The 20,202-nt window shown below is 36.6% G+C and overlaps 1 protein-coding gene across 5 annotated transcripts in view; it reads right to left on the bottom strand.

Annotated features, from left to right (window-relative positions):
- Positions 1 to 20,202, bottom strand: part of LOC136843893 (polycystin-2-like) — a 123,301-nt gene that overhangs the window by 11,071 nt on the left and 92,028 nt on the right. For all 5 annotated transcript variants that reach the window (XM_067112772.1, XM_067112769.1, XM_067112771.1 and 2 more), the window contains 11 exons: positions 16,212 to 16,322; positions 14,136 to 14,266; positions 13,587 to 13,718; positions 11,056 to 11,183; positions 9,684 to 9,768; positions 5,383 to 5,522; positions 5,030 to 5,258; positions 4,210 to 4,440; positions 1,937 to 2,026; positions 585 to 737; positions 182 to 411 (listed from right to left, as the gene is read on the bottom strand). In XM_067112772.1, the coding sequence (XP_066968873.1) occupies positions 182 to 411; positions 585 to 737; positions 1,937 to 2,026; positions 4,210 to 4,440; positions 5,030 to 5,258; positions 5,383 to 5,522; positions 9,684 to 9,768; positions 11,056 to 11,183; positions 13,587 to 13,718; positions 14,136 to 14,266; positions 16,212 to 16,322 (1,660 nt within the window). The remainder of the gene's footprint in view (positions 1 to 181; positions 412 to 584; positions 738 to 1,936; positions 2,027 to 4,209; positions 4,441 to 5,029; positions 5,259 to 5,382; positions 5,523 to 9,683; positions 9,769 to 11,055; positions 11,184 to 13,586; positions 13,719 to 14,135; positions 14,267 to 16,211; positions 16,323 to 20,202) is intronic.

Here is a 20,202-nt window from a genome sequence, read left to right as displayed (position 1 = left end):
AATCAATTCCTTTTTAAGTTTGAACTGAGAGATTCCAATAAAAAGGATTTTGACAAAGGAAAAATCTATTTCTGGAGAGGGGCCCGTGTCACCCGGTGAAAAAGTCCATTCAGCCCTTATTTCTAGGTAATTCCGTTGCTAGATACCAGAGAAAGCTAAATGAAATGCTGGATATATTTACTTTTTAAGGTTGGCTCTAACTTCATCAAATGTCAACAGCCCATCAGAATTAGAGTCTGAGAGCTTAAGAGCATTCTGGATGTCAATTAGCTTGTCTCGTCTTCCTAGTTTACCCATCATATTGTTATAACCTCGTTTGAAGTAATCAGCAATTTCAAATTCATTGCGCTGATGGGCAATTTCTGCCTTGACTTCTGAATAGGTATCGTTGATAATGGCCAAGAACATGTTCTGAAGAGAAAAACAGGCGTACATTAACTTTTCCTACAACATTAAACTAAACTAAAACATTGCTTTCAAGATGTTCAGGATATATATCACTTTTTGATGAAAACTTCTAAATTACAAACACCTACAGCTGATGATAAATATAAAAACCAAGGTAATGTTTTGCATTTCCTTACCAACAGGACAAAGAAGACGAAGAACACATACGAAAGGAAGAAGATAGGACCAAGAATCCTATTGGCTTCCTCAATGTCATGGAAATTGAAATCTCCAAGAATCGTTCTGAGCAGTGTAAAGACAGCATTCAGGAAACTGCTGAAGTCTTCTACCTTAAATTAACATACAATATTATATTGCAAGCTGTCAAACAGTTTTTTTTATGAAGTTCTACAGTTCTACTGTTGGCAGAACCTTTAAAATCTCAAGGCCCTTACAACATTATGTCCACTAAGAATGTCAAGTGTCTGTGTACAACATTTATTTTTGAGCTTAGATTTAACTGCAACTCAATTGTTTTCAGAGACTTTCTGACTATATACAGTAAATACTGTAACACATGCTCCTGCTCTTGATAATCTTCACAGAAGATAGGCTGTGCTACTGTCAATCACTGTATGGCCATCAGGTGTCTATTTTCAATATCTTTAACAGTGATATTATGAAAATGATTTCTTAAATATGTTTACATGCAGTTAAAACATACTGAAGCCAAATGACAAGCATAAATTGCTAACATTTGCATTTTAAACCCTAAAACTGAATATTTATTGATGACACAGAGATAAGCATAAGATATGGGACTCTATCAATCCATCTTAATCAAGGCATGCAACGGTGCTAAAAGTCACTGGAATCCTAAATTACTCTTCCAATACAAGATTTTTAAGATAAAGAATCAATTATGATCAGGAATCATAGAGTATTAGTAAAAAAGCTCTAATTGTATTCTTCATGATTTATCAAATATGAATACTGTATATATGCTATTCACATCTTTCTTATGATGACAGCTTCTATCTGGTAAACCCAGTTATGCATTTGAGAATGATCATAAATACCTGTCTTCTAAACATATAATATATAAAGCTTTCTTAACCAGCAATGGTTAACAAAGAGGTTTATGTTGTAGGTCTGCTGGTTCTAACGCGTCTAAAGCGAAAAATAATCTACAGTAAACCCCCCGTATTTGCATTCTCACGATGCGCGGACTCACGCATTCGCGGATTTTTCTGTGGAACATTTCTACCCATTATTCGCGGAAAATTCGCCCATTCGTGGTATTTTTCACTGAGAAATATTCACTAATTACTGTATTTTCATATCATTGTCATGACTAAATGCACTTTTTGTGATAAAACTATTAAAATACTCAGGCATAAGCATTTTTAGAGGGTTTTTCTTGTGTTTAAACTATCAAAATAGGCAGTTCTAAGTGTTTTTAGAGGGGTTTCAAGTATTTGCGGATTTTAGCTATTCGCGGGGGGGTTACTCATCCCCCGCGAATTCGGGGGGTTCACTGTATACATACCTGTGTTCCAAAGAGTAGATACCCTAACTGGGAAAAGGCAAAGAATACAATGAAGAACATGATGGCAAATCCAGCGACATCTTTGGCACACTGTCAAGACAAAGAAAAGCATGGGTTAGGATTTCACAATTCTTCCAGCCTTTCTGGAATACGGTATAAATATATCCAGCTTGGCTATATCATCATTTAATCTGCAGCTTTCTCTCTCTCTGCAATATTCGCTCCAAAAGATTATCTAATTAAAATGATACTCTTTATGATCAGAAATTACCTCACATGAGTCTAGTTTTGAAAAGCAGTGTTGTTTTAGCTGGGATAGATACTTAAAAGATTATTTTATCTGGACTGGACATGAGATATTGGCAAGCATAAGGAACTTTTTTATTTTTTGAATTTATTTTTTGTTTTGTTTTTCATACCACCATGACTTGATTACAGTACTTGCATTTTTTTTATATATTATGTGAAATGAGAGCATACTTAATTGTCTATGGGCACAATAATTGGTTGATACAGGATCAGTTGGTTAAGATCATTTGTAATTTAACCTTAACTTTTTTGTTAAATGCCAGCGACTTCTACAATTTTTTTGTTTTATCATTGGTCCTATAGCCATGACATACTAAGTTAGTTTTCTATTAAAGTAAACATTGTACAATAAAAATTACATGACACTACAAGGTTTGCTGTAAATTCCTAAGGTGTGGATCCAATTCTCTAAGTACTTACTCTATATATGATAATGGACACAAAAACTTCACCTTTAGAAGCAGACTGACCTAGCTCTAAAAACCCTTGTAATTATACTAAGAAAGCTAGTCAAACTACAAATTACTCTAATCTGACTCTTAAATGAATGAAGAAATGGATTTTTACCTCTAATTCAAGTTGTTTATACACAATTATACAGTATATCATGTAAAGCAACGGGCCATTAGACATTACAAGTGTCTCCAAGTTCATGAAACTAAATTTTTAGCTTGCTGTCCTTGATCAAACGGGTTTTACCTTCAGCATCGCAATGTAATGAGGGGCCTGCAAAGCCTTTAAGAGTAATATTATCTAACCATGGCTCGTGTCTGGAACACAAGCTAGAATTTTTCATACCATTCTTTATTCTGTTTAATGGGAACTGTAGAGCTCCCATGACACTGTGAAGTGTAGTCTACATAAATGCAATGCAAATGATTGGGAAGAAGTGCTTACAACCAAAGTCTCTGGAGACAGAGAATTTGAGAGGCTGTAAAATTGGTAAGGAGAGGTGGAGAAGATGCACACCATGTGCAGTAATTTTTGATGGAGTAGTAGTAGTAAAGTACTGCAGTGAAACTATTGTAAATTTTACAGTTACAAAGGCTTGGGCTCACTTTGATTCTAATGGATGATCATTGTGATAAACTCAGGCATTGGAAATGGCTAGTTTATTATTTGTCTGTTATAACAGTGGATTAAAGACACTCATAGGACATGGGGGAATTTAAAAAAAAGAAGCAGAAGTTTTTTTTTAAAAGAAAGGCCCCAAATACACTAGTCCACTACTACAGTACGAAGCTGGCAATATCAGTTAAGATCATCAGGGGGGTTTTCAGAATGTTCGGATGTCAGACAGGAATTTTTATCAAAACATGAAAACTCAAAGCACACAGATTCAGTCCTAAAAATATGCTTATGTACAACAGTCTTGGAAATGGAAAAGATTTTTTGGAAAGAAAAATCCAGGTACAGTAATCAATATGACATGTGAAATGGTAATTATAATGAGTCTGCACCTACTTTCAGTAAATTATAGCTGGATAAAAATCTTGCTATTTCATCAAATTCTCAAGTAAATAAAGAGAAATGTTTGAAGTACTGTATCTGGATATATCTACATATATTTACTCAAGACCAGATGTTATACACTCAGTAAATTAAATGAATAAAAATATGGTAAATCATTTACATAAATTTGAATGTGTATAAGATATTCTTGATGCATCTATACTTTCATGCACTCAACATTAGTCTGGTTGGCTAATATTAGTTATCACAAAGTTATCATACGAAAATGATGATAATAACTGAAGGGGTTAAAGTGGCTTTAATGTTTGAACTCAAATGATACTGCTGATTAATACTGAGTCAAAACATCTCAAGTACAGAACAAAAAAGAAGTAATTTAGCATGTATACAAAATATTAGAAACATTGTACTGTACTAAATAAAGCAGTATGTACATAAAACACTCTTTCCCAAAAACACAAGGGCACAACTTTCAACAGTTATATACTTACCCTTGACAGAGTTGAAGATAGCTGAGTCATGGTCTTGTTGAACGAGATGTATTTAAACAATTTAAACCAAGCAAAGAACACACACACTGCTACTGCACTATTGAACTGAGTTTGCCAGTAACCAAGGAATTCAAAGTCAGAAAAGGTGTTTGGATCTTCCAGGAGTTCCTCGAGTTTGCCGGAAATGGTCATTGTACAAAACACACTGAATCCTATGCAAAGGAAAGATATCTGCAAAATATAGATACATTTTAGAAATCATTAAAATAGTAATTTATCACAGCATTTTTTACATATGTTATAGCATGAGTGAAAGTCTAATATGTTGTAAGCTGATACATACTAATCTGATTCCCTGTACTCTTTAATATAAGCACCTATAAGAAACCTTACATGAGTAAATGACTGGTGACACATACCATCATTAATAAGATATCATTTAACACATTTCAGGTTTTCCCATGACAGGACTAAAAGAAGAGTAAGGTCAAAGCAAAAACAAAATTACAATGTAAAAATTCTAGAACAAAAAACCTCCTGTCACCAAAACACCACAGTTTCATGTAAACTTGAAGAAAGTAATAAATAATGAATGTAATCATAACAAAGAGCAATGAGAGGAACAAAATTTAATGTAATCAAAGTTAAGGCTGCAATCGAACTGGATATATCCGCCAAGATGGTTTAACTACTGTCATAACTCTCATTTCAATTCTAATAGCATCAACATCCTTTCCAGCAAAAGGAATTAAAGTTTACGAAAAATTGGGGTTTTGACATTCAAACTGAAAAAAATCTAGCTTTTAACATAACTACTTACCAGAATTACAAGGATATCCAAAATATTCCACATGTTCTTGAAATAGGCACACTTGAGGGTTTTAATTTCCAAGGCTTCCTCAATGATGTAGTATATGATAAAGAAGACAAAGATAAATTCACAGGCCATGACAAAGTGATCAAGAGGCGTAACATAACGAAGAAGTTTCACTGTTCGGAATGACCAGGATGGAATGAGGCCACCTGTGGCAGGAAACTCAAAAACAATTCTGTGAATTAAAAATATTTTGAGATTAGTACTAAAGCTGTGGAAAACCTCTTATTTCACAAAATATTACAGTTACACAAATAAAAAGTAATTACATACTTATACTGTATAAGAGAAATTCTTACTTGATAACACAGAAGAGATTGATGTTCGCATTGTAGACTGTAAAATCAATAAAAACCGCTCTGGTTCCTCGCTGGATCCACAATTTCTCTCTCAAAGTTGCAATAATATCTTTACTCACAGATTTATTCATAGCAAGGTCCTGTAAACATTAAGAAATTAACAACTGCAGTATACAGGTCCCTGTGAGATAAAAATTTCACACATTGAACTTAATGTCTAGATTGTAAAGGAAAGCCAGTGGAAACAGAAATAATGTTCCTTCATCTGCAACAGTAGTATCCTTCAAAAAAACTGTTCCAACCCCTCTATGAGGGCCTATATTGATGAATGATGACCAGGGGAGTTCCTAGACATTTTGGGACCTGGGGCAGAGTCCCATTTGGGGGCCCCTCTTATGGGGTGGGAGGTGAGCGAAGCGAGCCAAAGCAGCTGGGGGATTTGGGGGGAAAATTTTTAGAACATGAGCAATTGTAGGATCATTTTAAAGGGCACTTGTAAATGCAAATTTTAGAAATTTTATTTCTTAAAACTAGGTGTACACTGAATAATTGAAGATCCACTTAATCAGTTAAACAATGATAAGTGGTAAAAATGAGGATAACAGTAATGCACTCTGATGGCGATATGATGTGGAGGGAGTTAAATGAATCAATATTGCTGGAAGGGACTCCATTATGTGAAGGGAGGTAGATCAGAGTGAAGGGAGTTAGAGCAGAGTGAATGGAGGACACTGGATTTAGCCTGTCTGTCATAGCAGCAATGGTTAAATTTCGCATTTTTGGCCCCCCCCCTCACTTTGGGGCCTGGGGGACAATTTCAAACAACCTCCCCCCACCCCCCGCCCCCAGGAACGCCACCACTGATGACCTCAAAATGACAGGCGTGGGGGATCAGTAAATGAGCAATACAGTGAGCTTACTACGTGAGAGATAATTTCATGGCACTTATGTCTTTGCTTTTCAAGAATGTACACTTTCCTACAACGCTCAGTTCAGTTTATGGTACAGTGCAAGATACAATACTATGCAATGGTTTAACAAAGAGATGCAAACCAAAATCACAAGAGAATTTGGGATAACATAAGTAAGAAATCGGGTAAATATGACAGGAAACAAAGAAGTGTTATTGGCCTGCCAAACATGGACAAAGCCGAAATGGAGATAAACAACTGGAAAAACATTTACTATAAGACTAAAAGCAATGTACAGACTTTATAATTTGACAGAAATATAAACTGAATGAAAGAAATTACGAATGTAGTTAAAGAGGAAGTGTTCTGTATCAGAACAGTACCTCTATAAAGTACATAAAGTACAAGCTATTTACTAATACAAAAAAAACGATGAACCCTAATTACTGAACTATTATTACTAATTTAATCATACTACAGTACTGATAAAACTAAATAATAATAATAATAATAATAATAATAATAATAATAATAATAATAATAATAATAATCTCTTGATTCTCCAGATTAATGGAGCCAAAGTCCTGTCGGATAAGGGCGAAATGGGGTTAAGGTCAAGTAAAAACTCTAAGGGTGTAAAACAGCAACTCTGTACCCTTACTCCCTCTACCTTGTCAACACCTCAGCTCAGGGCGTGATGGTTCTTGCTTATAAGCATATTGAGTGTTATGGTTTTGTGGTGCTGATAAGGTAGAGGGAGTAAGGGTACGGAGTTGTTGTTTTACACCCGGAGAGTTTTTACTTGATCTTGTCCGTATTTCCTCCTTATCCGACAGGGTCTTGCCTCTATTAATCTGGAGAATCTAGAGATTATCACCATTAGTTTATTATTATTAAATAACAATAATAAGGCAGATACTTGCAAAAGGCAAGTATCTACCTTATTTTCCCATATTTGTAACAAAACATACTACTGTATATAAGTACACTTTGACCTTTTTCTCTCTCTCACACACAACACAATTTGGTAGGTAGGTAGCCTACGTTTACCCAGAGCCTACCAAGGTTTTATCATCATTAATGTACTTTTATACAGTAACACTCTTATCAGGTGTTACAATGCTGAATTATATTTCATCTGTTTTAATTATAATTTGATAAATTTGATTTTTTATTCATACTGTTTCCTTACCCTGAATTATGTCAAGTATTGCATCATTCACATTCATATTATGCTGTACACTTGGCTCTTTGAGCATGTTGTTTTTAAGAAAATTTATTTACAATTCATCATTATCTTCTGTTTTATTATGATCTCTGATTTCTCCTTTCGCCCTATCATGGAAACTGTGTAAGAGTAAAACACCATGTGCTGACACCTTTAGTACATTTGTCATTTCTCAATAATGATATGCCCAAAGAAGATAAATTTTAACAACACTACTAAAAAGTAATGCAGTAAATCATTTTGGTTTATGGTAATTAATGACTTTCATTTCACCTCACAATATCATAGAAGCTTTACGTATGTGCATGTGCGTGTGTGTAAGAGTTTACATCTACGTGTGTCATTTCATCAATGTTGAACTCACAATTTAGCTCGCTTTTTTATTAGTTGAGTGAAATGATTATCATACATATCATAAAGGTACACTAGAGAATATTTTATCACTGATGATATGTTTCATCTACAATATAATATTCACACTCACAGCAAATTATCAATTAAAAATATTTATACCTGCAAATTTTGTCATGAAATTTGTTATAGATGTTGGCAACATGCTGAGCTATTAGCTATTGATGTAGCCATATAGAACATGTTCTAGCTTAGTAGAAAGCCTTTTTATTTCAGATATTATGGAGTCATCTGATCCTTCCAATAACGCTGTTCCTGGCTCCAGGCATGACAGGTGTTGTATTCTCCATGCTGGGAAGGCCTCGGAGAAGAAACAACGTTGTGATGTTTTACCCTTCCATGAGAAGAACTGGAGTACTGTGCAAGCCTATTATACTCGTCCCCCCTCTCCTCACCCAAAGGAAAGGAGTAAGTGTGTGTGTATGTGTGTGTGTTTTATACACACACTAGGGGATGTCAAATATGTTTCTCTGTCTCTTTTTGGTTGTAAATTTTATTGTTTTTTCATCTTTTATGCAGTAAAAATAAAAAGCACATAAAAATAAAAATGAGAATAGTGTAAAATAAAAATTAAAAAGGGTAGGTGTGCGTGTAATAGGTTTTAACATACACAGTATGAGTTGCTCATCTCTATCTCTCTCTCTCTCTTTCTCTCTCTCTCTCTTTGTGTTTTGCTTAATTATTTCATTACAAGTTACAGTACAGTACTGTATTATCCTTTTTTTTCTTTTAGCTGACTCTAATATGATTATCACACATATCATAACTACTGTATACAAGAGAATATTTTAACATTGTTGATATATTTCATCTTAAATATTATATTTTAGCACTGTTGATATATTTCATCTCAAATACTATTGTTTACATTCACAATAAAATATTAATTAAAAACTGTATATAATACAAATTTCATCATGAATTTTGTTGTGAATGTTGGCAAAACATTGGGCTATTTATAACTCATCTCCGCTTCCCCCCAAAAATGGAATGCAGTGTGTGCATTTCTCTCAATCTCTTTCGAGTTGTAAATTTTATTGTTTTTTCATCTGCTATGCATTAAAATTATCACACAACAAATAAAAATAAAATAAAAATAAAAGAAGGAGAGGGGTGTGCATGCGAGTATGTGTTATAGGCTTTAATGTGCGCAGTATGAGTTGTTTTCTCTCTCTCTCTCTCTATATTTCTTTGTCTGCACTGTGTTTGAATACTTTATTAGAGTACAGTACTTTAATAAAATTTGGAAAAAGCATAAAAATTAAAGGCATAAAACAAATAAAGATCTAAACAGTCAAATGCCCACCTACCCTTCTCCATCCATCCCACACTTCATTCCCAACCCCCTTCCAGCCATGGAAACTCCTCCCCTGGAACCCAGCTTCCTGAACAGCCCTTTCCCAGGGCAAATCTTCCTCTAAACAGCCTTACTGCTGCTCCCCTCCCACCTTGGAAACTTTTCATGGCTCCCAACACCTGCCAAACCCTTCCTCAGTCTGTGCATGAGAGTACACAGTTTTACCAACATTTCCTGAGACTGTGCAGCATTGCCAACCACTGGAGAGCAGTCTTTTTCAAATCTTTAGTCCCTGGGGTACGGTTGTATCTGGATACTGTCAATATCCGAATGATGTGCATCCAGATAATCAAGGGATTAATAATAATAATAATAATAATAATAATAATAATAATAATAATAATAATAATAATAATAATAATAATAATAATGAGGATGGTTCTCAAATACATACCTGGTAATAACCAGCTCCACTGTAGGTGGCAATTTTTCCCCAATGACTTGAGCCATTCATATCTTTTTCCGAGGTATACTCCCATCTGCAAAAAAAAAAAAAAAAAAAAAAAAATCTCACAGATAGGAAACAGAGCATTAATTAGTTCAGAAAACCACTTTTGTTTTTCCAAAACGGCAACAGGAGGAGCTAAAGGCCAAACTGTGTATGCATGCATTGTACTAAAAAAATACCTAACAGACATAACTCTCGCTGGAAGTCAATCATTTTCTACTGCTGCATCTATCAGTGGTTAATCATGTGTCTGATATGAAGCACTTATACCAAATAAATCTTTGAATCAATTCTGCATACAGTAAGCTAACAAATTACTGTCAGTTTTGAACAAAACGGTCATCAACATGCTATCAAATCATCCAGAGTACTCCATCTTTTAATCACAAAGTTTTATCCCTATTCCTCTTATAATTCTTCTGCGTAGCAGTGGATTAATTAAGAGCGCAGATGTGGAATCAAGGAAACTTTAAAGTTCACACTAAATAAAAGCTCACTGGCAACTGACCTAAATAGTGCCATACAGTAAATGTTGCCACTTCATAATCAGAGTATTTGATAAAAGCAAAGAAAGGCTGCAATTCAAAATGGTCTGGATCAAAAAATGTAAAAAAATATATTTTATACGTATTATCCCAATATTTATAAAAAAAATATATTTTATATGTATTATCCCAATATTTATATCACTGCCTTATTTCACAGTCTTTGCAAATCATAGGCACTTCATTCTCAATCAGGAAATTTAAAATTAGCTGAGGATAACCTGTTAACTTCACCAAGAGCAAGGTCTTCTTCTGTCAAGTGGTTTTTTTCATTTTAACAGCCAAAAATCAGAAACAAGGGCTTTGCTTTTTAAAGGAGCCTAATCTAAGGATTAATCCAAAACCAACTATGCTCGAGAAAATGTATTGGTCTTCTTACTTTTTATATGAAACTGAACAGTGTGTCTACAACAGAGGGACCAAAAAATGACAAATTTTTCTTAGTTATGACCAGAAAAAATGTACCTCTATTCTAAAATCTAACTAAACATTTAGCCTTCTTGAATGAAAAGGAATAAGGAAAAAACTCCTGTCTTTTAGTTAGTGCTGTTTATCGAGAAATATAATGTGTGAGGCTATTTTTTTCAAGGTTTTACCATGAATGTATTAATGTTATTCATACTTCGCCTCCTAATCTTTCTTTAACTTGTCATTCACTGGTCTCGTGTGTTGAGAAATTTTGTTAAAACTTTTTGTTGTGTATGGCATTGTATGGGAATGCTAATGTACAGTAAAAAAAAGTATGATGTCCTTAATAATGCAAACATACGTACGCCGTGCCATTAATATCAATACCAAACGGAGATTTGTCCTCAGCATTCGGAGAGTAGACATCAAAGCATTGCCGAATGGCTCCTTTAAAGTCATCGGGCACAACACAGGAATCATTTCTAACCCGCACCTGTGAGACAAACTGAATTAGGACTCATTTCCTCTTCACAAAAATGGATGCTGGTTACTAACATTCATCTTACAGTTTCTGTAAACAGGGCAAGATGATACATTGCAGGAACTGTAATACCTAAACATTTTATCATATTCACTGGAACATTTTTACCAAGTTACAGAAACTAAGCATATTTATCATGGCAAAGATTATGTGGATGCATTTTTGAGACTTCCTTGAGAAGGTTTAGGTACGTAAATTATGCTTGCAACTCATCTAAATTAGATTTACTAAGCTACTTACTTAAAACGAAAATTTCTTGGCTTTACTGAGCAAGTGCTGCCTTGTTAAGCTACCGATAACTATCCTTCTTCTAAGGAGATTGCTTTTTCAGGAAGTTTATCTTCAGACTGGACACAAACTTCTCCTCCCCAACAGATATACTCCAGTTTCTAATGAGAACTGTTCTTCCCCGCTATGTCCTACTATCCTCAAGCACAAAGTTGCCTGAGATTGGCCCATTCAGTCTCAATAAGAGACAAATTACTTGTTCCCAACAACTCAGAATCTCATGGTTCAATGCAAGCTACCATATTTCTTAGAAACTCCTTACCGAGTTCTTTGCTACACATTGGCCAGTGCAGCCCTTGTTTTTGGTGTTCTGACTAGAGGCCCTCTTGGTGTACACTCTATGTCATGAACTGTAACTCCACGATTGTGTTGCAGTTCTGTTGAATGCTATTATCGGTTTTCCAACTACTAAATAATACTGTAAGTGCAAATTAAATTGCTATACCTGCATTTGTAATCAGCAATACCTTGGTGCTTAATCAAACAGTCTAGTTGGTACTGTAACTTACAGATGATGTGAGGTAAATACAAAACACTTGTAAACTGACAGGGATAAGAGATCTCAATAAAAATACATTTCTGAGTCCAGTCCCGTGTCAGCCGGTGAAATTCCATTACAGCACGAATTTCTAGGTATAATATGCTAGATATACCAGAGAAAAAAGAGCTTTCAGGAAAGCTGGGGTTACTACCCCCAGTTCGAGCGTCTTCTCCAGGGAAGACGTTGGTATAACGAAGGGTGAGTGAAAGATCACTACCACGGAGACTTACTCGAAAGATCTCTCCCTATCAAAACCCCCGGAATAGAGCGGTGAGCCGTTACAGCCCCTACGCCCAACACCCGCCAGGTCGGCGACACCAGCACCACCTACCTCATTCCATTTTCTAGCACGTGATCGCTACCTTTTCTTTTTGTGTGCTCGTGCCTTTTTGTGGATTTATTCATCTTTCGCCATGTCATCGAGCAGCTTTACTATCTCCAAGTTAAGTACCATCTTATTGTGGGGTTTTCGTTCTATATTTTGGCTGTTTTGGTCTCGTCTTTATATATATATTGAGGTCTTATTATGACACCACGGCGTCCCCCGCCAGCCATGTCGACCGCGAGGCGACCCCATCAGTTCTTTTCTGTTGGGGTTGTCTCCTTGTCGTTATAGATGTTATTTTTTGCCCCATGGTTCTCCTCCTGGCGGGTTTCCTGCGGTGGCCCCCTTTTTTCGAAATTTACATATTTTTGGCCTACCGGCCCTTTTGAGGGTGATGCCCCGTCCAGGTACCCGCCCCCTGGTTGGGTTCCTTATTATTTTAGTCTGTATTAGGCTATTTATTTATTTTATTCTTGGCGATAGTGCTCTCTGTTCATTTATTTTACCATTGTTTACCTCCTCGTGGTAGCGGCAGCCTCAGATCTAACCGTTGCCCTGAGGTAGGCTACGCACCCTATTGAGCACATTTTTGTTTCCATTTTTATGTGTGATGGTTTTTTAGTGGACCTTCCTCAGAAATAGATTTTTCCTTTGTCAAAATCCCTTTTTCAAACTGCAAACCCACTTTCTAGACTGGACATTTCATTTTCATGATGTTATGCTTACTCTCTAAACAGATGTCTAAATCTAATGTGTGATCTAGTATAATATGATGGACTGATAAAAAATAGAATTTAGGCCAAAGGCCAAGCACTAGGACCTATGAGGTCATTCAGCGCTGAAGGGGAAATTGATCGTAAGAAGGTCTGAAAGGTGTAACAGGAGGAAAACCCCACAGTTGCACTATGAAACAATTGTTAGAGAGGGTGGAAAGTCAGATGGAAAAAAGAGAATATGAATGGAGGTACAGTAAAGGAATGAAAGAGGTTGCGACTAGGGGCTGAAGGAACGCTACAAAGACCCTTAAGTAAAACCTACACAGCACCATGTGAGGTGCGCTGACGGCACTAACGCGCCCCCCCCCACCACCCCCCCCGGGGAATATGATGTACTGCAATTTAAAAAGATAACAAAATATACAATGAACAAGCTTTTCAATGTAGATATATTCTCAAAAACACTGCAGAAAGGATGAATTAACCTGTCGCATTCGAGGAGCCCCAAGCAATCTGTTTTCGTAAAGGATGTTCCGATCATCGTCCTCGGTAACTGTTGCAGCTGCATCATACCAGTACTCCCAATACAGTCCATCCAGCAAAGTATTTTCTGCATACTAAAAAGAAAAGAATTTAAATGCTCTGTAACAAAAGACTAGTACACTGATAACATTTTAACAAAACATCAAATAGAATGGATCTTAAGTTCTCTGCACTCTCTTACCACAAACAGTAATCCCAAGCAATCACATCAGATAACTAGAGAATGTTATGATACACTGTCTTCTAACCATCCCTAGCTTTAGAGTATCAGATGAAACAACTTTAACTTTCTGTATAAAAAATGTGGACAGGCTTCGAAAATGACACAGATCCTATGAAGAACAAATTACAGTAATTTAGTTTCATTTTCCTTTACCATCACATTTCATAAGCACTGTAAATGAACAACTGACCTTATTCATCTTGATTTCAAAGAATGAAAATTCATCTCTCAAAATGGTGCTCAGATCAGTAAAGACTCAGTGACTTACTCTCCAGAAGTCTAGGACTTGGGTTGATTGTCGGAAGGTGTTTTTGGTGTCCGGATACGGGGCATCTAGGAACAAGTTACTTAGAACATTCGTGTAGTAGTACATCGTAGGGGAGGTCATACCAAAGGTCACTGCAAAAAGAAATAATAGCTATTAACGTAGGCTTTTAAAACATTAATAAGGAATTTTATATAGTGATGAAAGCATCATATGGCATAATATTAACAAAAAGGATTTCGTGAGATAGTAACAGACAGTATCTGGATTACCACACAGTACTGTACTGAACTTGGGTCTTTGGTTCATGGTTTTATATGTTGTTTATGAACTTGAACCTTAGTCAAACACAAACTGAGAGCAGAATTAGGGCCAATGATCCATATAACCTTTCTGCTCAAATGACTGAGTCACTTGATCACTAACGATGATTTAGAAATTTTAAAAATGTGCTTTTGGCAGCAATGAGCCATGCAGGTCGGACATTCTTACTGTCACACTGTCCACTGGGGGAAATCTTTGAAACAATTCTAGTAGTTAAGAAATCCACACCTCAGCTAAAGAGGGCTTATCTTCCAAATGCTTTCTCAAAAAGATGCTTAAGAAGGAATTCCCCATCAAATACTGCTATCTAAATGCCCAGAAACTGCTCTTAATATAGTGCACTTCTGGAAGTCTTAATTATTTTGCTTATATATCACATGAATCTAAAAACTGATTTGATAACCTCATAAATCTTATAAACAATAATGACCACTGGTTTACATAAGCTAACTTCAACATAACTCCATTAGGCAAAAGGAAACAGCTTCTAACTTTTGTTGCCTGTTGTACAGACTACTAAGAATATTTTGGTTTCTTATGACAAATGACTACAGTAGTTTCAACGTGCATTATCAACAGTTCAGTTGGTCACTATGAATGTTATCTAAGTATATGTTTCAATTGTTGTCTCACACAAAGTATCAAGTGTTATAATCATTTAAAAAGCAAGATCTCAGCCACAATCAGAAGCCATGCATATGGTATAGTTCACGACTAATACAGGTGAGTCAAATGGACAAAACTGAGACCGAAATTCCGAAAATTTAGCCAAATTTTCTATATACTGAGAGAATGAAGAGTTGGTGAATGCAGTATTTAATAAACTAAAGACTAATAATACTGTATATTTTAACAGCCATCACACCTCCAGCTTAAAGCTGAACTTGATTATATGGGTGAATTCTTCAAAACGCATCAATTCTGTCTGATAGTGCCAACCTTCATGACTCAGCAATGACAGGTTGTTTTGAATCAGAAGCATTTTAAGTTTACCTGTTCAGGAGCTGTTCAAAAATTCAGTCCTGAAGACCAAAAGTGGTGGTTTTCCTTATGAAAACCCAGTAAATAGTATAAAAGAGCAGGGCTACAAGTTCTAGGTCCCTATTAATAATACTCTCTGAGAATTTAAAAGGGTCACAAAGCAGCATTCCCATCCAGGTTACCAGAAAAGGCAGTTAGTGTTGATAATGCAAAGGATTCAGGTCACTTGTGCTGGATCCCTAATATCTGGTCTGCCTGAGCTCTGGAATGAAGGATGTTTTAAACAACTTCATGTCCTTTGGGTTCGAGGACTTGTACTCAAACAATTTGTACACAAACACTTAAATTATGCCAAAGACATTTTCAATAACTATTCCATCTCAGATCCTTCAAAAAAAGTGACAAGAGGTATACAAACTACCAATCATCTTTGTGGCTAAGTGGAGTAACTGCTAAAACACTATGTTACGATAGTGAGGATGGGTCTATTCCAGCTCTAGTAAAATTCATCAAAATTTGAGATAAAACTTACTCGAAGCTGAGTGACTAAGTGGTATTTAACTTTTAGTATCAAACAGCTGTTTGAACCCTATCATGAAACCGCTGTTTCCTGGCGTGGATTCAAGGCCTGTAGTGAAAAATATAACCAAAGACATTAAGATCACCGGGGTATAAAATCGCACGCAGCACTGCACAAAACGACGGCACAGTACTCTTCACTTCCAAAAACATCCCTTATAAAAAATCGAAGCTCATAAAAACTGCAGCACTTACGTATACAGAGAATGACTAGGAAGATTATGTAGATGACGAGTTCTCTGAGGGTAGTTCGCACATACACTTCTCTGTCTTCGGCTTTTGTCATCTGCCTAGTCGCCCACATGCCTGCCGATAAAAACATAAATATTTGTGTTCATTGGCTGATTGATTTATAGATTTTAGGCATGCGTGCCAAGCACTGGGGCAACTAAGGCCATTCAGCGCTGGAACGGAAATTGACAGTGAAAGGTTTGAAAGGTGTAACAGGAGGAAAACCTCAAAGCAGTTGCACTATGAATCAATTGTTAGGAGAGGGTGGACTTGTAAGACGGAGAAAGAGAATATGAATGGAGATACAGTAAAAGGAGTGAAAGAGGTTGCAGCTAGGGGCCGAAGGGACACTGCAAAGAACCGTAAGCAATACCTACATTGCACCGCATGAGGTGCACTGACGCCACTGTCCTCCTACGGGGTATTTTTGTTAATTTGGTAAAGTTCTGATTTCAACATTTGTTACTTTGAACTTATTTCATGGTTTCATGACTGTTCGTTTTCAACAATTATTTTTCGACATCTCACCATTCAAGTCACATCTTTCATGTTTTCACCTTCAAATTGTTATGAAATTCTTTTGTTTATTTCCATCGTGTATTTCAATAACAAATGAGTCTTCTCAGTCTACAGTACATTCTTTATAGATATACTGTATATATATATATATATATATATATATATATATATATATATATATATATATATATATATATATATATATATATATATATATATATATATAGTAGGTGTGTGTGTGTGTACAATTGCTCAAGTTAAGACTGGCTCTTGAGAGTAAGATACTACTCTCTCATGGGTTCGAATCCTACTTAAGGTAGTTTATATTCGATTACGAACAAGACAACACCGCCTAGCTGATGTAGGCTACCTGAGATAAATGAAACAAACGCACAAAGTTTGTATGACTACACGGAAAATGCACGTCTGCAATTGTAAGCAATAATTATAATTTACTCTGAATGAGGAATGGAATATAAAATTTAGGCCAAAGGCCAAGCGCTGAGACCTATGAGGTCATTCGGCGCTGAAAAAAAGATGGAAAACTTGTTAGGAGAGGGTGGAAAGAAAGATGGAAGAAAGATATGAAGAGAAGTATGTAAAAGGAACGAAAAGGGTTACAGCTAGCGGCCGAAGGGACGCCGCAAAGAACCTTATGCACGCAGTACACTGACGGCACTACCCCCCACCCCCGACCCTACGGGGTTACTCTGAATGTGTGTCTGTGTATGCGTGAATGTTTTATGTCAAGGTAAGTGTGTGTGTGTGTGTGTGTGTGTGTGTGTGTGTGTGTGTGTGTGTGTGTGTGTAACAATGCTTCGGTAAAGATAAGCTGAAATCAATCTGATCATAAATCTGTGCGCTAACCTTCAGAACACAAAAACTAACGCTGTTGCTGTCAGTGTGAATATGTCCACCCATGGAAACGCTAATTATGGCAAATCGATAACGAAACTATTCCTTACACTGACGTTTACAAGTGTGGACAATTGTGTTTGTCATTTCTAAGCAAAATGGGTATCAAATCAGTTTTTTAAAGTGCTCAACCACTTATAAATTGTCTATACATGAGGCGACAGATTTCATCTTTTCTTTTTCAGATCATTTAGTTTCTTGTCTTTGAAAACCTGTTGCAATGTCCCACTGGAATGTTGAGCAAATCTACTCTATGAAAGCCAAGTTTAGACTCACCACAACTGAGAGAAAGGCTACATCTGCTGATGCCACTTGTGTGTTAAGTCTATGCAACGTACGAAGAGCTGAAAGGGTAAACATTCAGTGTGATGAAGAGGAGGCAAAAATGTCAGCATAAGAAGAGAACAGAATATACAATTTATTCCGAAGGTCAAGCGCTGAGGCCTATGAGGTCATTTAGCGCTGAAACGGAAATTGACAGTAAAAAGGTTTGAAAGGTGTAACAGGAGGAAAACCTTGCAGTTGCACTGTGAAATAATTGTTAGAAGAGGGTGGAAAGTAAGATGGAAGAGAGAGAACATGAACGGGGAGACAGTAAAAGGAATGAAAGGGGCTGCAGCTAGGGGCCGAAGGGACGCTGCAAAGAACCTTAAGTAATGCATACAGTGCACCGCGCCTGAGGTGCACTGACGGCAGTAGATTTTGAAATGGTTTGGTCACGCTGAGAGAATGAGGAAGGTAAGTTTGTGTCTTGGGACGGGAGAGAACGTGCTAGAAGGTGCTAGAACGGAAGGGTCTTAATAGTGCGAGTGCGGTGGGTATATGTGGGGGGGCAGAAGGTTGGGGAGTGGTTATGCATCTTATATATGAACTGACTGATCACAAGGTTTTGGTCCTAAGTCCAACATTAAGCCATTTGTGAGATGCTACTGTTTGGTTCTCCTGGAAAAGGAATAATCGTATGACATTCAGAAACGACAAAATACAATAATGGTAACTATATAAATATAAAATAAATCTTCGACTTGCTTGCTAACGTTTTATACATAAAATCTTCCCAATTATCACGGCTGTATTTTCATTGCTGCCTGAAATGCCGATTTACTTCTAGGGCGTAGGTTCTCAACCTGGGGTCGCGTCCCCCTAGGGGGCCGTCAGCAATTTCCAGGGGGGGGGCGCCCAAGCCCTAGGGAAAAATTAAAAATTCTCTAATTTATATTAGTTATTCTCCTAACAAGAGTCGCTACGAAGCAGTGTCACTAATTCATTCCCAAAAGAATAAAAACACCGCTTCTCTTTCTCTCATTTTTAAAATTTTCCTTTAAATCTCGAGGGAATTTTACTCATAGATGCAAGGGGGGCGTTGAGGGAAGGACCAACTCTGAGAGAGTGCGTGGTAATATATAGGTTAGGAACCACTGTTCTACGGCTAAAGTTGGTTTGAATCTGCGGGGAAATGTTGCCATGTTTCACTATCTTGAAAAAGACCTCGGTTGGTGGTTGGTTTGGATAAAACCAATCGATGACAACACGGGGCCTTGACCAGAGTCGGCTTGTAAATTTGTAAGAGGAAATAAAAGGCTTAGAATGGACCTCTGGACTTTCTCCAACCAACCGAAACGAAAAGATGGCATATTAAAAGGATCCCATTTTCAAGCTTTACTGCATCATAGATACTCATCCTTTAAGCATTTCAATTCACAATGTAAACAACGCAAAGGGTAATAAAACCTATTGAAAAAAAATGCACTGGAACATTTCAAGCTGTGGCTACTAAGCTTATTTCTCTCATAATCTTATCTACAAAGGTTTCATTAAGATCCCTGTTAGGCAGCCAAAGAAAGAAGCCATTTTGAATGTTGGTACGTCTGCAAGAAGTCAAAACGTCTAGAGAAAAAGAAACTGTTACTCCAATTTCTGGTCTCCGCGTCTCTCAAAATAGTAATTCGGTGAGAATTCACTTCTACCTTCGAAATTTTAACAATATTAAAAAAAATAGATCTAAAATTAACTCTCCGCTTCAGGCTTCATCTATGGTGGGAAGAAGACGAATGCAACAGCTCGTTAAGGATTGAATGACCAGGATTTTTTCAGTATTTATAAAAATATCATCACTAGACCAGCACGAAAATTTAACTGACCTATTATCGACAACCGTTTACAAGCTACTGAATTGAACTCAATATAGAATTTAGGCCAAAGGCCAAGCACTGGGACCTATGAGGTCATTCAGTGCTGAAACGGAAACTGACAGTAAAAGGTTTGAAAGGTGTGACAGGAGTAAAACTTCGCAGTTGCACCAGGAATCAATTGTTAGGAGACGGTGGAAGTAAGATAGAAGACAGAGAATATGAAAGGAGGTACAGTTAAAGGAAACGAAAGGCGTTACAGCTAGTGGCCGAAGGGACGCTGCAAAGAACCTTAAGTAATGCCTACAGCGCACAGCAAAAGGTGCACTGACGGCACTACCGCCCTACGGGGGTTTACAAGCTATAACACAGATAATTCAAGTACCTCGGGA

Source organism: Macrobrachium rosenbergii, chromosome 12, assembly GCF_040412425.1.
Source record: "Macrobrachium rosenbergii isolate ZJJX-2024 chromosome 12, ASM4041242v1, whole genome shotgun sequence".
NCBI lineage: Eukaryota > Metazoa > Arthropoda > Malacostraca > Decapoda > Palaemonidae > Macrobrachium > Macrobrachium rosenbergii.
This window is presented reverse-complemented; position numbering and strand designations above follow the sequence as displayed.